General features: G+C 35.0%; 1 protein-coding gene across 1 annotated transcript in view; it reads right to left on the bottom strand.

Annotated features, from left to right (window-relative positions):
• Position 1: 1 nt before the first annotated feature.
• Positions 2-15,461, bottom strand: part of LOC110445195 (U3 small nucleolar RNA-associated protein 18 homolog) — a 38,777-nt gene continuing 23,317 nt past the window's right edge. Inside the window, exons 4-13 of the mRNA XM_021489676.1 lie at positions 15,223-15,302; positions 10,785-10,909; positions 10,376-10,459; positions 7,720-7,891; positions 7,169-7,269; positions 6,967-7,057; positions 5,153-5,276; positions 4,070-4,244; positions 3,039-3,181; positions 2-71 (exon numbers count right to left, since the gene is read on the bottom strand). Coding sequence (XP_021345351.1) covers positions 47-71; positions 3,039-3,181; positions 4,070-4,244; positions 5,153-5,276; positions 6,967-7,057; positions 7,169-7,269; positions 7,720-7,891; positions 10,376-10,459; positions 10,785-10,909; positions 15,223-15,302 — 1,120 coding nt within the window. The 3' untranslated portion in view covers positions 2-46. The remainder of the gene's footprint in view (positions 72-3,038; positions 3,182-4,069; positions 4,245-5,152; positions 5,277-6,966; positions 7,058-7,168; positions 7,270-7,719; positions 7,892-10,375; positions 10,460-10,784; positions 10,910-15,222; positions 15,303-15,461) is intronic.

The following is a 15,461-nucleotide window of genomic DNA, read 5'->3' as shown; positions in this document are numbered from 1 at the left end:
GTTTGGTGTTTAGATTTTATTTACAAAATGCAGAACCATCCTTTAATCAGTAATTCCCAAAGTGCTTCATTCTGAAACAGAAAAAAATAACTTTGAGTAGTTGGTTGTATAGTTGAAATATCTGAGTAATAGATGTTAAAGGAGAAATAATAACACATACCTAGTAGATCAATGACTGCAATAAAACATGAAATGCATGTAGTATTACATTAATGAAACTAAGGGGAATAACTCTATTAATTATGGTAAGTTACTAGCTCCACTAATTCATAGGGCATAATGGTAGTTTGGAATATAGAGCAGACAATGTTTCGGCTATTGAATAAAGGAGCATAAATCTGTAAATTACAGACAGATACTAGTGGTAATCTAACTGGTCTGAGCTTGCATGGTAATCAATGAAGTTTTAAGTTTCATCAATTGATTAAAGGGGCATAACTCTGTAAATTATAATAATAATAACTACTGTATTACAGATAATAGTGGTTGTCCAAGCTTATGAAGTTTGTAATTTATTTTTTGAAAATTACTCGAGCTATCAAGCGGACAAAATTTCAGCAGTTTAATAAAGGGGCAAAACTCTGCTTCAAAGGCCTACGTCATTCTTTCAGACCCCACACTTCAATGCTACTGGCCAAATACAAAAACCCTTGGTTTCTTGGCTAATCATAATAATCCAGTTATACACATTTGGACTCTGTGACCTTATACCAAATACCATTACCCCTTTATCAGAAGAATTGTTAATCAATAGATTTGAGAGCGGATCAAGGTCATTTGATAACTCGTCAAAACACTTGATCTTGACAAGTAGATCTTATAATGCATATTACAGTCAAACCTTCCCTAAGCGGTCACTTGTTATTAACAGGCACCTGATGTTAGCGGTCACTTTCGTTCTCTCCCCTACAACAAGAGGCCCAGAGGGCATGTATTGCTCACCTGGATAATAAAGATTTAAACCTCGAATTTCCCTATTGGAGCCACTCAACACTCGAAATGTAGCCCCCTTTGTCCAAGGATGGTCCAGGCTTAATTGGGAAAAAATCCCTGAGGATTTCAAAGGTTTTTACTTTTATTTCCCCTATTGGGTCCCACAACTCTGCCCAGAGGGAGTCCAAACCCACTGTTCAAGCATTCTCAAAACAAAATTGGTAATCCCTATGGCAGAAGAAGGATTTCAAATATTTTAACTCTATTTCCCCTATTAGTGGAGAACATTTAGAACGGGAGGGATTGTCAGCGCGAAAACCCCCCGACATGATGATAGTGGAGGACAATTAGAACGGGAGGGATTGTCAGCACGAAAAATCCTGGACATGTTGAGAGTGGAGAACATTTAGAAATAATATCGGAGGCATTAGATTACTGCAGTCTTATAGATGAAGTGGCGCCATCACACAAAGCAAATGAAGAGATCAAAATGATAAACTTGTGCTGGGTTTGAGTCAGTGTCCTTTCAAAGTAAGGTCATTGTTTCATAATTGGAGGTTCTTATTTACCGCTTTATCACAACCTAGTTCGTAGGTCGTCTCAAAGCGGTTCACAAATTATTATCCGTGGTTGTAGGGCCTTTGCCACCAGCCAATATATTTTTCAAACCTCGGCTAGCATTCAACAGTTCTAGTACTGCCCAACCGCGTACTCATTTGCAGCTGAGTAGACTGAAACAAGCAGAGTTACATATCTTACTCAAAGATACAACACACTGCCATGCCATGACTCAAGCCCACTATCCTACAACTAGACTACCATCGCCTCCTTGTGATAACAAACTTAAAATCTCAAAATCCAAGATTGCTTTCTCTTATTTCTCCGATCTGTCCATAATGAAATTTTCACAACTCTGGACCAAGGGGAACTTTCACATGAAATTTGAGAAAGATCTGTCAGATACTTATCGAGAACAACTTCTTCTAAATAACTAAAAAAAGCCTAGGGTCACCGTGATGGTATTAGGCCAGTTACATGCTGGGATGAAGGGCTATCAATCTTGTTCAAATGAATGACCTTCACCCATATTCAAGGTCGCAGGGGTCAAGTGTGTTAAAACAAAGTTTAAACTATTCCTCCTATATAGCCATAAAGCATAGGGTGATGAGCTATTAAGTCCCATGCCTGAATCACCATGATGTCATATCCATTTTTTTCCTAATTGTAATAACTCCATAATGAATAAAGCCATCAAATTCATCTCTGGGTATGATATGTAGACCAACAATGCAAAACTTTTTTAAGGAAAAATGTTTGTGCCAAAGGTCAACTTTCAGTTTTTGCTCCGGGTCAAAGTTCAAATGCACTATTTTAGGTAACAAATTTTGAAAGGCCTGTTCTCAAATTCTTCAAAGTCTAGAGTCTTGACATTGATCTGTAAGTTGCTGAGATGGTTGGCTATCCGGTTTGAGAAAAATGATTGACCTTGATTCACATGTTCTAAAAAGTTCAACCAGAATATTTTGAAACGGTTTAAGGTATTTACATCCAGTTAGAATGTAGAGGATAGGATACCAATGCACACATGGACTCTGGAAACATTTTGTGTCAAAGGTCAACTTTTCAATTTTCGATTGGGGTTAAAGTTCGATTGTGTTATTTCAAGGTGAAATCTTTGAAAAACTTCATCTCAAGTTCTACTAGGTCTACATGCTCAGGTGATTGGCTATCAAGTTCAAACATGTCAAAATAATCAAACAGCCTCCCGTAAATAAGGAAGAAGCCTAGGTCTATGGTATTGGGCAAGGAGAGTTCTGGAATGAAGAGCTTTGACATGGTTTCAATGAATGACCTTAATTAACATGAAATATGACTATATCAGTGAATGCCAAAATAAGTCTTAAATTTTTTACAGTTTTGGCATTGTATCAGTACTTTCAGTAGTTTGACTCATTTTAAATGAAAAACAAAGGTACTTTCAGTACTATGGTTAACATAATTCTTTTCTGCATAGAAGTTAAAGGCCATGAGGATAAAAAAGGTTTGTGATCAAAGACCAAGTCAGTCCTAACGGTGAAAAGCCGGTAAAATGATTAAACTTGTACCTATACAAAAGGGCACTGCCCTTATTTGTGCCCACAGTAAAGTAGCCTCCATTAGGTGAAAAATCCATTGATCTTGGTAAACGCAATTCATGATCATGGCTTTCTGGATAGTTAGAAAACACCGTCATGGAAGGCAGGTGAACCTGAAAAAATAAAACAAAAATCATCATCAATGTACTTATTAAAATTTATCTTCTGTTTACAGTCAGTATACAACCACTATCTATATTTAGATTAAAATCCTTTCACATATACTCTAGGAGTAGGATTTCAAAGATTTACCAATTTTTCCCCCCTATTGGGCCCCACCCCTCTTCACCCATCTTATCCAAGAGGGGTCGAGCCTTTTGGACAGATGAGCTAACTAGAAGTGTCACCCGGAGTATGACTAGTACCCCTCGCTGATACTGTTAGTTTATTCATCATTTAGTGACCTTGACCTTTGAGTTTCCGGACAAAATAATTTGAACAAAGGACCGTAACTCCCTTAAAAAGAGTTGAAATCTGAAGATAAGTTAAGAAGACGTTTTCCGGACAAGTTACTGTGGATGACGGACAGGCAGACAGGCAGACAGACAGACAGACAGGGTGATTCCAGTATACTTCGTTGGGGGGGAGGGGTATAAAAACAGTATGACAGATGGACGGCCAAGCTGATTACTATAGGGCATTGCACCTTTGGTTTGGGGCCCCAACTAGAGAATAACAAGAACACATTTTGATGAAATTTGTTACAAATATGTAACTTACTTCCTGAAAAATAGCTATTACAAACTTCAACAGTCATATTCAAGATGTCTGTTTATGGCAATCTTCTTATATTTTATCAGTCCCAAAATTGAACATCCAAAGTGAAGTACCAAGGACAACCTTCATATGAAATTTGAGAAAGGTTTGTCAAGTGCACTTGAGGGGAAGAAAGACACTGCCCACCATCTGATACACTGTACAAGCAATGTTGTCCTGAGCTATAACATGAAGTAATAACGGTAAACAATTTAATCCATAGTAACCCTGGAGTGACACCTTACCAACTTAACAGCTCTTTCTGTGAAATTTGAAGACATTGCTAGCATTTCTGATGACGGATGGAACCGAGTGTCAGTACATGGTGTTGTCAAGTTCATCAGAGCTTTCACAGGTTTTGGTGATCTCATTGTTCTGCACGTCTCAGCTTCATAGATGTTAACAACTCCACTGTATGACCTAGAAGTTGAAACAAGATGGCCATGTTTGAAGTTCCATGACAATAACATAAGAAATATAGTGTGACATTTTCTAGAACATATGTACGTTTTGGTAGATCTCTATAGAGCCTCATAATACAAGAAAAAGCAACAGCTGCAATAAGACTACCCTGTATGTAAAACAGTCTGTCCTACTGAAACTCAACTGAAACGTAATTCTGTATTTTTATATGGATGTGTTTTACCGGTAAAATGGTGATCATATATACTTGCATTTAATATCTATCACATTATACAAAGAAATATTTTCCTTTTCTAATCTTTACAAGAAAGGTCTTACTCTAATGCAGAGTAACCCTTTACATTTCTCACCATATATAACGGTACAAATCAACACTTTTTCCAGCTAAACATAAACACTGGGGTCAGGATGTCTGACACAGATGGCTAACGTCATGCTTCCTTAACCAACTCACAAGTCAGCAAGGGCCCAGCCCATGAGACTTAGCTTTTGGATTCCGAGATAAGTGACCTTGACTTTGCCCTTAGAAATGAATTAAACTCTAATTGCACATCTACATATCACAGTGTATCACCATGTCAAATTTCAGAAAGGTTAGACTTTGGGATTCTGAGAAAATTACCATACCCCCACAGTCTATTTTTAGTAACCTTGACGTTCACCAGACATTTTTTAAACAACTATTGCACATCTACATTTCAGTGTGTCACTATGTCAAATATCAGAAAGATTTATCTTTTGAATTCTGAGATAATCTCTGGAAATGAAAGTGTGAATGGTCGGCTGGACAGCCAGACGGACACTGTGATTACTATAGGGCACCCACACCTCTGATAGGAGGCCCTAATAAATATTTTATCTATTAATCTGAGGTTCCTCTAAAAACAGTTTGCTGATGTACCTACCCACATGACAGATACTGGCCATTAGGAGAAGCAGCAATACTAGTTCCCTTGGTACAGCCCTCATCAACAAAGCGGTGTACACAGTCCCGTGTACTCATGTCCCAGATGTACACCTCCCCATCATCTGAAACAGCAATGCAGCAAGTGCCACAGAGGGTCTGTCAAGCTCTACTTCATATTCAAGCAAACACGGCAAAACATTCTTATTAAAAGTAGTATTGCAAATAAGATCCCAGCGATAAGAGCCTGACCCCAGGGCCATTCTGGTAGCACAATTATGTGTATTTGTCGCTTTATGCACAGCAGTTGTATCATATGTTTTTAAGATGGGGGTCTCAACCATTTCAAGGTTACAGAAACTTTTTTATATCCCTCAATCTTTGGAGTCAGTCCTCCATTTGTACAAGTTTGAATCCTCAAAACTCTAAGAATGCTTCTAACCAAATATGGTGGATATCCTTCACTTAGTTGGGATGACACACAAATTTACATGGTCATAAAACCACAGGACAGTTGGAATACAGTCTCTGAAAGTCTGGAAGCTTGTCTGACAGATATCAGTATCTAAATGAACGCCAACATGCTTAAACTTAATCAGGAAAAGACGGAACTAATCGTCTTTTCCCCAAAGTGTCAGCAAACAATGGCTCTCCAACTCAAGGTTGGTGCCAGAACTATTGAGACTGTTCCAGCTGTTAAAAACCTAGGGGTATACTTTGACAGTTCTCTGAACATGGAGAAACAAGTGAACGCTATTGCCAAATCCTGTTACTACCAGATCAGGAACATCGGCTGTATTCGGCAGTTTCTAACTGCAGATGCATGCAAGATTTTGGTGCATTCACTTGTTACCTCTCGGTTGGATTATGGTAACGCCCTGCTCTGTGGTATATCTGACAAACTAACTAGTCGTCTGCAGAGGGTCCAGAACACTGCAGCACGGCTAGTTACTCGTACTCGAAAGAGAGAGCACATCACACCTGCGCTTTATTCGTTGCACTGGTTACCTGTACGATACAGGTCGCAGTACAAAATTCTGGTATACACATACAAGGCACTGAATGGAACAGCTCCTCAGTACCTACAGGAACTTGTTACCCTGTATCAGCCGTCAAGATCACTGCGGTCGGAGTCAGAATCTTTGTTGTGTGTCCCAAAATCTCGTACTGTGACCTACGGAAACAGATGCTTTGGGAGGGTTTCGGCTACGTTGTGGAATAGCTTACCATCTGCTATTAGGAAGTCGAATACCCTGGCCAAGTTCAAGAGGGACATAAAAACTCACCTCTTCACGTCTGCATTTTAGAATCTTTGCAAAGACGTCATGTAAATACCACCCTTTTATTTGTTCAATTATGTGCACATTGCTTGTTAAATGTATGAAAGTGATTGTAAGCCTTTGTTGTTTGTTTTCACAATTATAACCATTACTATTATCCATATGTTGTAAAGCGCCTTAGAGTAATTTTACAAATTATATAGGGCGCTATATAAATGCTGTATATTATTATTATTATTATTAGTTCTAGAGAAGAAGTCATTCAAAGCAATATGGCCAAATTACCCCCTTTTGATCCAGCCCCTCAGCTCCCTGTGAATTAAGCCTCTCCAATTGTACAACTTTGAATCCAAACCACTTAAGAATGCTTCTAACCAAATATGGTTGATATCTGCCTGAGTTTAAGAGAAGAAGTTGCTAAAAGGGAAATGGACAAATTACCCCTTTTTGGCTCCACTCCTCAGCCCCCAGGGGGAGAGCCCCTCCACTTTCACGTCTCTCAAGAAGTCTACTACAATATCTACAATATACTAACCTCCATGGGAATACATGGTTGTTCCATCTCTAGAGAAGGCTACTGACTCAACATTGCCATTCATCTTCAGACTTTGTATCCATTCTTTAGACTTGAAAAAAAATGTGAAAAACATATTACAAGAAGATCGACAAATTACCACCAGTGGACATGAAATTATTGAAGTCTTTAGGGACATCACATATGATAATTATTTGATTACCTTGGCAGAGATGAGATGCATGGAGCCATAAGATCCTAGGAACACAAGGTGGCGACCATCAGGCGACACCACAAAGTTCTTCATACTTGTCTCACCCAGTCCTATTGGAAAAAAGGTAGTATCTTATAGTGCACCAATGACTGTCTGGTATCCTGCTCAGATACACCTTGGTTCATACAGATACACCTTGGTTCATACAGACACACCTTGGTTCATACAGATACACTTTGGTTCATACAGATACACCTTGGTTCATACAGATACACTTTGGTTCATACAGATACACTTTGGGTTCATACAGATACACTTTGGGTTCATACAGATACACTTTGGTTCATACAGATACACTTTGGTTCATACAGATACACCTTGGTTCATACAGATACACCTTGGTTCATATCACAGATGGCTTTTATCTGGACATGTGCTTTTCCAGTATTTTGTGTACCTTGCCCACTGAGTATATGAAGGTGAGGTGGGCAAGGCAGTGTACGAATTGTGTGAAGTTAAACCTATCAATTCTCATATGTCAAATGACAAAAACAAGATACCTTTAATTTTTGGCACGTTGACTACTTTGCCAGCTATCATGTCATAGTAAACGAAACTCTTGTGTTTGGAGCTGAGCACCACTTCGTGGCCGTTCGGTGTGAAGTGTGCCGAGAAGATCGGAAAATTATCCAGGAAGACACTTTGAATCTTGGGGTTGTTCTTACCGTCTACCTGTAAGTAAACATGACATGAGTGATCAATCAGTTTTGATATAGGAGTAATTATTACATATATATAATACAGGCAAATCTCTTTTATACATCAATCTTAAAGGTTTAGCATCAGACAAACGTTACACACACAGGTGATCATTGCTCCTATACAATTGGTTAATTTGAAGTAGGGCCTTTGCCATGAAGAGTACTGGTTATTGTGAAGAGTACTGGTTAATTTAGTTAATTTGAAGAGTACTGGTTTATTTAGTTAATTTGAAGAGAACTGGTTTATTTGGTTAATTTGAAGAGTACTGGTTTATTTAGTCAATTTAAAGGTTTAGCATCAGACAAACGTTACACACACAGGTGATCATTGCTCCTATACAATTGGTTAATTTGAAGAGTATTGGTTAATTTGAAGAGTACTGGTTATTGTGAAGAGTACTGGTTAATTTAGTTAATTTGAAGAGTACTGGTTTATTTGGTTAATTTGAAGAGTACTGGTTAATTTGGTTAATTTGAAGAGTACTGGTTATTGTGAAGAGTACTTGTTAATTTAGTTAATTTGAAGAGTACTGGTTTATTTAGTTAATTTGAAGAGTACTGGTTTATTTAGTTAATTTGAAGAGAACTGGTTTATTTGGTTAATTTGAAGAGTACTGGTTTATTTGGTTAATTTGAAGAGTACTGGTTCATTTGGTTAAATTTGAAGAGTACTTGGTTATCTGGTTAATTTGAAGAGTACTGGTTAATTTGGTTAATTTGAAGAGTATTGGTTAATTTGAATAGTACTGGTTATTGTGAAGAGTACTGGTTAATTTTGTTAATTTGAAGAGTATTGGTTTATTTAGTTAATTTGAAGAGAATTGGTTAATTTGAAGAGTACTGGTTAATTTGGTTAATTTGAAGAGTATTGGTTAATTTGAAGAGTACTGGTTAATTTGGTTAAATTTGAAGAGTACTTGGTTATCTGGTTAATTTGAAGAGTACTGGTTAATTTGGATAAATTTGAAGAGTACTTGGTTATTTGGTTAATTTGAAGAGTTCTGGTTAATTTGGTTAATTTGAAGAGTATTGGCTAATTTGGTTAATTTGAAGAGTATTGGTTTATTTAGTTAATTTGAAGAGTACTGGTTTATTTAGTTAATTTGAAGAGAACTGGTTTATTTGGTTAATTTGAAGAGTACTGGTTCATTTGGTTAAATTTGAAGAGTACTTGGTTATCTGGTTAATTTGAAGAGTACTGGTTAATTTGGTTGATTTGAAGAGTATTGGTTAATTTGGTTAATTTGAAGAGTATTGGTTTATTTAGATAATTTGAAGAGAATTGGTTAATTTGAAGAGTACTGATTAATTTGGTTAATTTGGTTAATTTGAAGAGTACTGGTTATTGTGAAGAGTACTTGTTAATTTAGTTAATTTGAAGAGTACTGGTTTATTTGGTAAATGTGAAGAGTACTGGTTTATTTGGGTAATTTGAAGAGTACTTGGTTATTTGGTTAATTTGACGAGTACTGGTTAATTTGGTTAATTTGAAGAGTATTGGTTAATTTGGTTAATTTGAAGAGTATTGGTTAATTTGGTTAATTTGAAGAGTATTGGTTAATTTGGTTAATTTGAAGAGTATTGGTTTATTTAGATAATTTGAAGAGAATTGGTTAATTTGAAGAGTACTGATTAATTTGGTTAATTTGGTTAATTTGAAGAGTACTGGTTTATTTAGTCAATTTGAAGAGTACTGGTTTATTTGGTTAATTTGAAGAGTACTGGTTAATTTGGTTAATTTGAAGAGTACTTGGTTATTTGGTTAATTCAAAGAGTACTGGTTAATTTGGTTAATTTGAAGAGTACTTGTTTATTTGGTTAATTTGAAGAGTGCTGGGTTATTTGAAGAGTATTGGTTTATTTGGTTAATTTGAAGAGTATTGTTTAATTTGGTTAATTTGAAGAGTACTGGTTTATTTGAAGAGTACTGGTTAGTTTGGTTAATTTGAAGAGTACTGGTTTATTTAGTTAATTTGAAGAGTACTGGTTTATTTGGTTAATTTGAAGAGTACTGGTTAATTTGGTTAATTTGAAGAGTACTTCGTTATTTGGTTAATTCAAAGAGTACTGGTTAATTTGGTTAATTTGAAGAATATTGGTCAATTTGAAGAGTACTGGTTTATTTGAAGAGTACTGGTTAATTTGAAGAGTACTTGTTAATTTGAAGAGTACTGGTTTATTTGAAGAGTACTGGTTTATTTGAAGGGTACTGGTTAATTTGGTTAATTTGAAGAGTACTTAGTTATTCCGTTAATTTGAAGAGTGCTGGATTATTTGAAGAGTATTGGTTTATTTGGTTAATTTGAAGAGTATTGGTTAATTTGGTTAATTTGAAGAGTACTGGTTAGTTTGGTTAATTTGAAGAGTACTGGTTTATTTGGTTAATTTGAAGAGTACTGGTTTATTTGAAGAATAGTGATTAGGTGAGCTAATAAATAGAAGGAGGCAAGTTTACCTGGAACAAACTTAATGTTTGGTTTGAACCTGCTGTCATAATCACTTGAGCAGAAGGATGAAATTCAACTGCATACAGCTTCCCCTACAACAATTAAGGTCAAAGACAATACACAAACCTGTAATATAAGGTCAAAGACAATACACAAACCTGTAATATAAGGTCAAAGACAATACACAAACCTGTAATATAAGGTCAAAGACAATACACAAACCTGTAATATAAGGTCGAAGACAATACACAAACCTGTAATATAATATTACATCCTCCCCTACAAAAGTTAAGAATATTAAACAGTTATTAAAACTCAATACATCTAAGTAAATGTCAAATTTCATTAAACCCTCGTTTCCATACACCTTGAATGTTTAAGGAGAGGACCTGTTGTACAGTTGTCGGGTGTGGTTACCTGAGCAGGGCAGTCTCTGTTGGCGTTAGGACACTGTTTTATCTGTACAAAACCTTTAGCAAGGGACTTAGTGGTGGTCAGAAAGTCACCTGTCCGGGTCCTCAAATCCTCAACATCACTATCATCTGAAAAATAAGTAGGCACAACAAATATAAGTAGTCACATTCACAACAAAAATAAGTAGTCACATTCACAACAAATATAAGTAGTCACATTCACTGTCACAAGTAGTGTCGGTTTATCTCCGAGATGGTAACTGTTAGTATGAAAGAGTTTCTATGTATTTTTTTGCTATGGTATATTTTTCCATAGGCGGGGTTTTTATGTGGTTAAATACAGTACGGTACACTAGTACCAGTGATAGACATATCACAGTAGGGGAAATACGGTAAATTATGTGGGGTTTTCACCTGGGAGAGTAGGAGCCAATCAGAATTTAGCTTGGCCGTCACTGCGCTCCGAGTCACACACAGAGCAGCAAGGCATGGCGCAGCACCTGACGCTGGCTGCGTCCGTAAAACCTCAAGCTATGGAGTAGAACAGGTTTATAGAACTTCCCAGGGGTGAGTGTTATGCATAAAACCACTATTGTTTGTAACATGACCAGCTAAGTAGCTGTCATGGTCATTTTGTCTATTTTTGAACGAAAGAATGTTCTTTGCGAAATCCGCTCGCTCAACCATGTGCTATTTGGATGGGACGTGAGTGGGTTGATTACGAGTCGGATAATTAATGAAAGCTAACTGGTTTCAGTGCCATTTATGAACTGTTCTAGGCTGTTAGGCATATGTTAAATGGTTGTAATATATTGTCAATATGTAAAAGTTGTTTTAGGGGTAATTTTACGAACCGGAAGTTCGAATATGTTTGATACCGGAAGTGACCCTTAGGTTGTTGACCTTTTGTAGTTCGAGTGATGGGGACCATGCAGTTGGGGTCCTGTGGCCAGTGTGGGGACGGGATAACACGAGAGTGACGGCACCCAGGCCATTTCAACTTCCACCTACATCCTTCGTCACGGCTGCTCGTCACGGACTCTTCTCAGACGGCTCAGACGCTTCGTGGAGACGTCACAGACAGTCACGCCACGACAGGGATGAGGAAGGGCCTGGACACTTCAACGACTCCTGAGGAACCCCTATGACTTCAGAGACAGGGTGAATCTACATCACAGCCCTCTGCTACGTCTATATGAACATTCGTGCACTTCAGTATTGTGTTAACATTTAAATAGGACATTGATGTGGCCTACACCTACAGGTAGTTGTGACACTACAGAACTGTGCTTATACCCGCAGTGGGGTAGCTAGTGAAACTAACTATTAAGCTTAGTTGTGTGAATACTTCATGACCAAAGCCTTATATTTCAGGAACTTTACAACGTATTACTATGTAGGGTGTGACAGGGATACTCAAGTCTAGTCATGAGAGTGTATGTTGATGCTGTGTGGTAATCAGTATGCAATAGAGCGTTTGATCCTAGTGCGATTACCACCAGGTAATAGTTCCTTTTACAGAGAGAAACTCAATCGTTATCACTTGTGTAGATTCTGTACATATATATAGTAAATTGTTAATACATTTGTTGAATTTATATCATTGTTGTTGATTCTACCTCCATCATCCGGTATTCACTCCTCGACTTCGTGACATTCACAACAAATATAACACATTCACAACAAATATAACACATTCACAACAAATAAAATATAACACATTCACAACAAATATAACACATTCACAACAAATATAAGAACCTTAGTCCCATTCACAACAAAAATAACGCATTCACAACAAATATAAATATCTTAGTCACATTCACTTTATGTGATAAAGTCCTATTTTACTACTTTATGTGATAAAATCCTATTCTACTACTTTATGTGATAAAGTCGTATTTTACTACTTTATGTGACAAAGTCGTATTTTACTACTTTATGTGATAAAGTCCTATTTTACAACTTAAGTGATAAAGTCCTATTTTACAACTTTATGTGATAAAGTCCTATTTTAATAATTTATGTGATAACGTCCTATTTTACTACTTTATGTGATAACGTCCTATTTTACTACTTTATGTGATAACGTCCTATTTTACTACTTTATGTTATAAAGTCGTATTTTACTACTTTATGTGATTAAGTCCTATTTTACTACTTTATGTGATAAAGTCATATTTTACTACTTTATGTGATAACGTCCTATTTTACTACTTTATGTGATAAAGTCCTATTTTACTACTTTATGTGATAATGTCCTATTTTACTACTTTATGTGATAAAATCCTATTTTAATACTTTATGTGATAAAGTCCTATTTTACAACTTAAGTGATAAAGTCCTATTTTAATACTTTATGTGATAACGTCCTATTTTACTACTTTATGTGATAAAGTCCTATTTAACTACTTTATGTGATAACGTCCTATTTTACTACTTTATGTGATAAAGTCCTATTTTACTACTTTATATGATAACGTCCTATTTTACTACTTTATGTGATAAAGTCCTATTTTACTACTTTATGTGATAAAGTCCTATTTTACTACTTTATGTGATAAAGTCCTATTTTACTACTTTATGTGATAAAGTCCTATTTTACTACTTTATGTGATAAAGTCCTATTTTACTACTTTATGTGATAAAGTCCTATTTTACTACTTTATGTGATAAAGTCCTATTTTACTACTTTATGTGATAAAGTCCTATTTTACTACTTTATGTGATAAAGTCCTATTTTACAACTTAAGTGATAAAGTCCTATTTTACAACTTTATGTGATAAAGTCCTATTTTAATACTTTATGTGATAAAATCCTATTTTACTACTTTATGTGATAAAGTGCTATTATACTACTTTATGTTATAAAGTCGTATTTTACTACTTTATGTGATAATGTCCTATTTTACTACTTATGTGAGAATGTCCTATTTTAATACTTTATGTGATAAAGTCCTATTTTAATACTTTATGTGATAACGTCCTATTTTATTACTTTATGTGATAACGTCCTATTTTACTACTTTATGTGATAAAATCCTATTTTAATACTTTATGTGATAAAGTCCCTTTTTAATACTTTATGTGATAAAGTCCTATTTTACTACTTTATGTGATAAAGTCCTATTTTACAACTTATGTGATAACGTCCTATTTTACTACTTTATGTGATAAAGTCCTATTTTACTACTTTATGTGATAAAGTCCTATTTTAATACTTTATGTGATAACGTCCTATTTTACTACTTTATGTGATAAAGTGCTATTATACTACTTTATGTTATAAAGTCGTATTTTACTACTTTATGTGATAAAGTCGTATTTTACTACTTATGTGAGAATGTCCTATTTTAAGACTTTATGTGATAAAGTCCTATTTTAATACTTAATGTGATAATGTCCTATTTAACTACTTATGTGATCACGTCCTATTTTAGTACTTTATGTGATAAAGTCCTATTTTACTACTTTATGTGATAAAGTCCTATTTTACTACTTTATGTGATAAAGTCCTATTTTACTACTTTATGTGATAAAGTCCTATTTTACTACTTTATGTGATAAAGTCCTATTTTACTACTTTATGTGATAAAGTCCTATTTTACTACTTTATGTGATAAAGTCCTATTTTACTACTTTATGTGATAAAGTCCTATTTTACTACTTTATGTGATAAAGTCCTATTTTACTACTTTATGTGATAAAGTCCTATTTTACTACTTTATGTGATAAAGTCCTATTTTAATACTTTATGTGATAACGTCCTATTTTACTACTTTATGTGATAAAGTGCTATTATACTACTTTATGTTATAAAGTCGTATTTTACTACTTTATGTGATAAAGTCGTATTTTACTACTTATGTGAGAATGTCCTATTTTAATACCTAATGTGATAAAGTCCTATTTTAATACTTTATGTGATAACGTCCTATTTAACTACTTATGTGATAACGTCCTATTTTAGTACTTTATGTGATAAAGTCCTATTATACTACATTATGTGATAACGTCCTATTTTACAACTTTATGTGATAAAGTCGTATTTTACTACTTTATGTGATAAAGTCCTATTTTACTACTTTATGTGATTAAGTCCTATTATACTACTTTATGTGATAAAATCCTATTTTACTACTTTATGTGATAAAGTCCATTTTACTACTTTATGTGATAAAGTCCTCTTTTACTACTTTATGTGATAAAGTCCTATTTTACAACTTAAGTGATAAAGTCCTATTTTACAACTTAAGTGATAAAGTCCTATTTTACAACTTTATGTGATAAAGTCCTATTTTACAACTTTATGTGATAAAATCCTATTTTACTACTTTATGTGATAAAGTCCTATTTTACAACTTTATGTGATAAAGTCCTATTATACTACTTTATGTGATAAAGTCCTATTTTACTTCTTTAACATTGTCCTTTTGACTTACCATCGGATCCAGGCTGTTCTGTCTCTGGGTCCGTGGCTCTAAACTTGGACCAATTAGGATTAGAGGATACCTTTTCAAACCTGCGAAAACAAGGCAACACCAATTGAAAATGCTATACAACAAAATGAACACTACATTAGCCAATCAAAAACGTCAATAAAAACTGTGTCTACTTTACAAATGTCAATAAAAACTGTCTACTTTACAAACGTCAATACAAACTGTGTCTACTTTACAAA

Source organism: Mizuhopecten yessoensis, unplaced genomic scaffold, assembly GCF_002113885.1.
Source record: "Mizuhopecten yessoensis strain PY_sf001 unplaced genomic scaffold, ASM211388v2 scaffold2103, whole genome shotgun sequence".
NCBI classification, from domain to species: Eukaryota; Metazoa; Mollusca; class Bivalvia; order Pectinida; family Pectinidae; genus Mizuhopecten; species Mizuhopecten yessoensis.
This window is presented reverse-complemented; position numbering and strand designations above follow the sequence as displayed.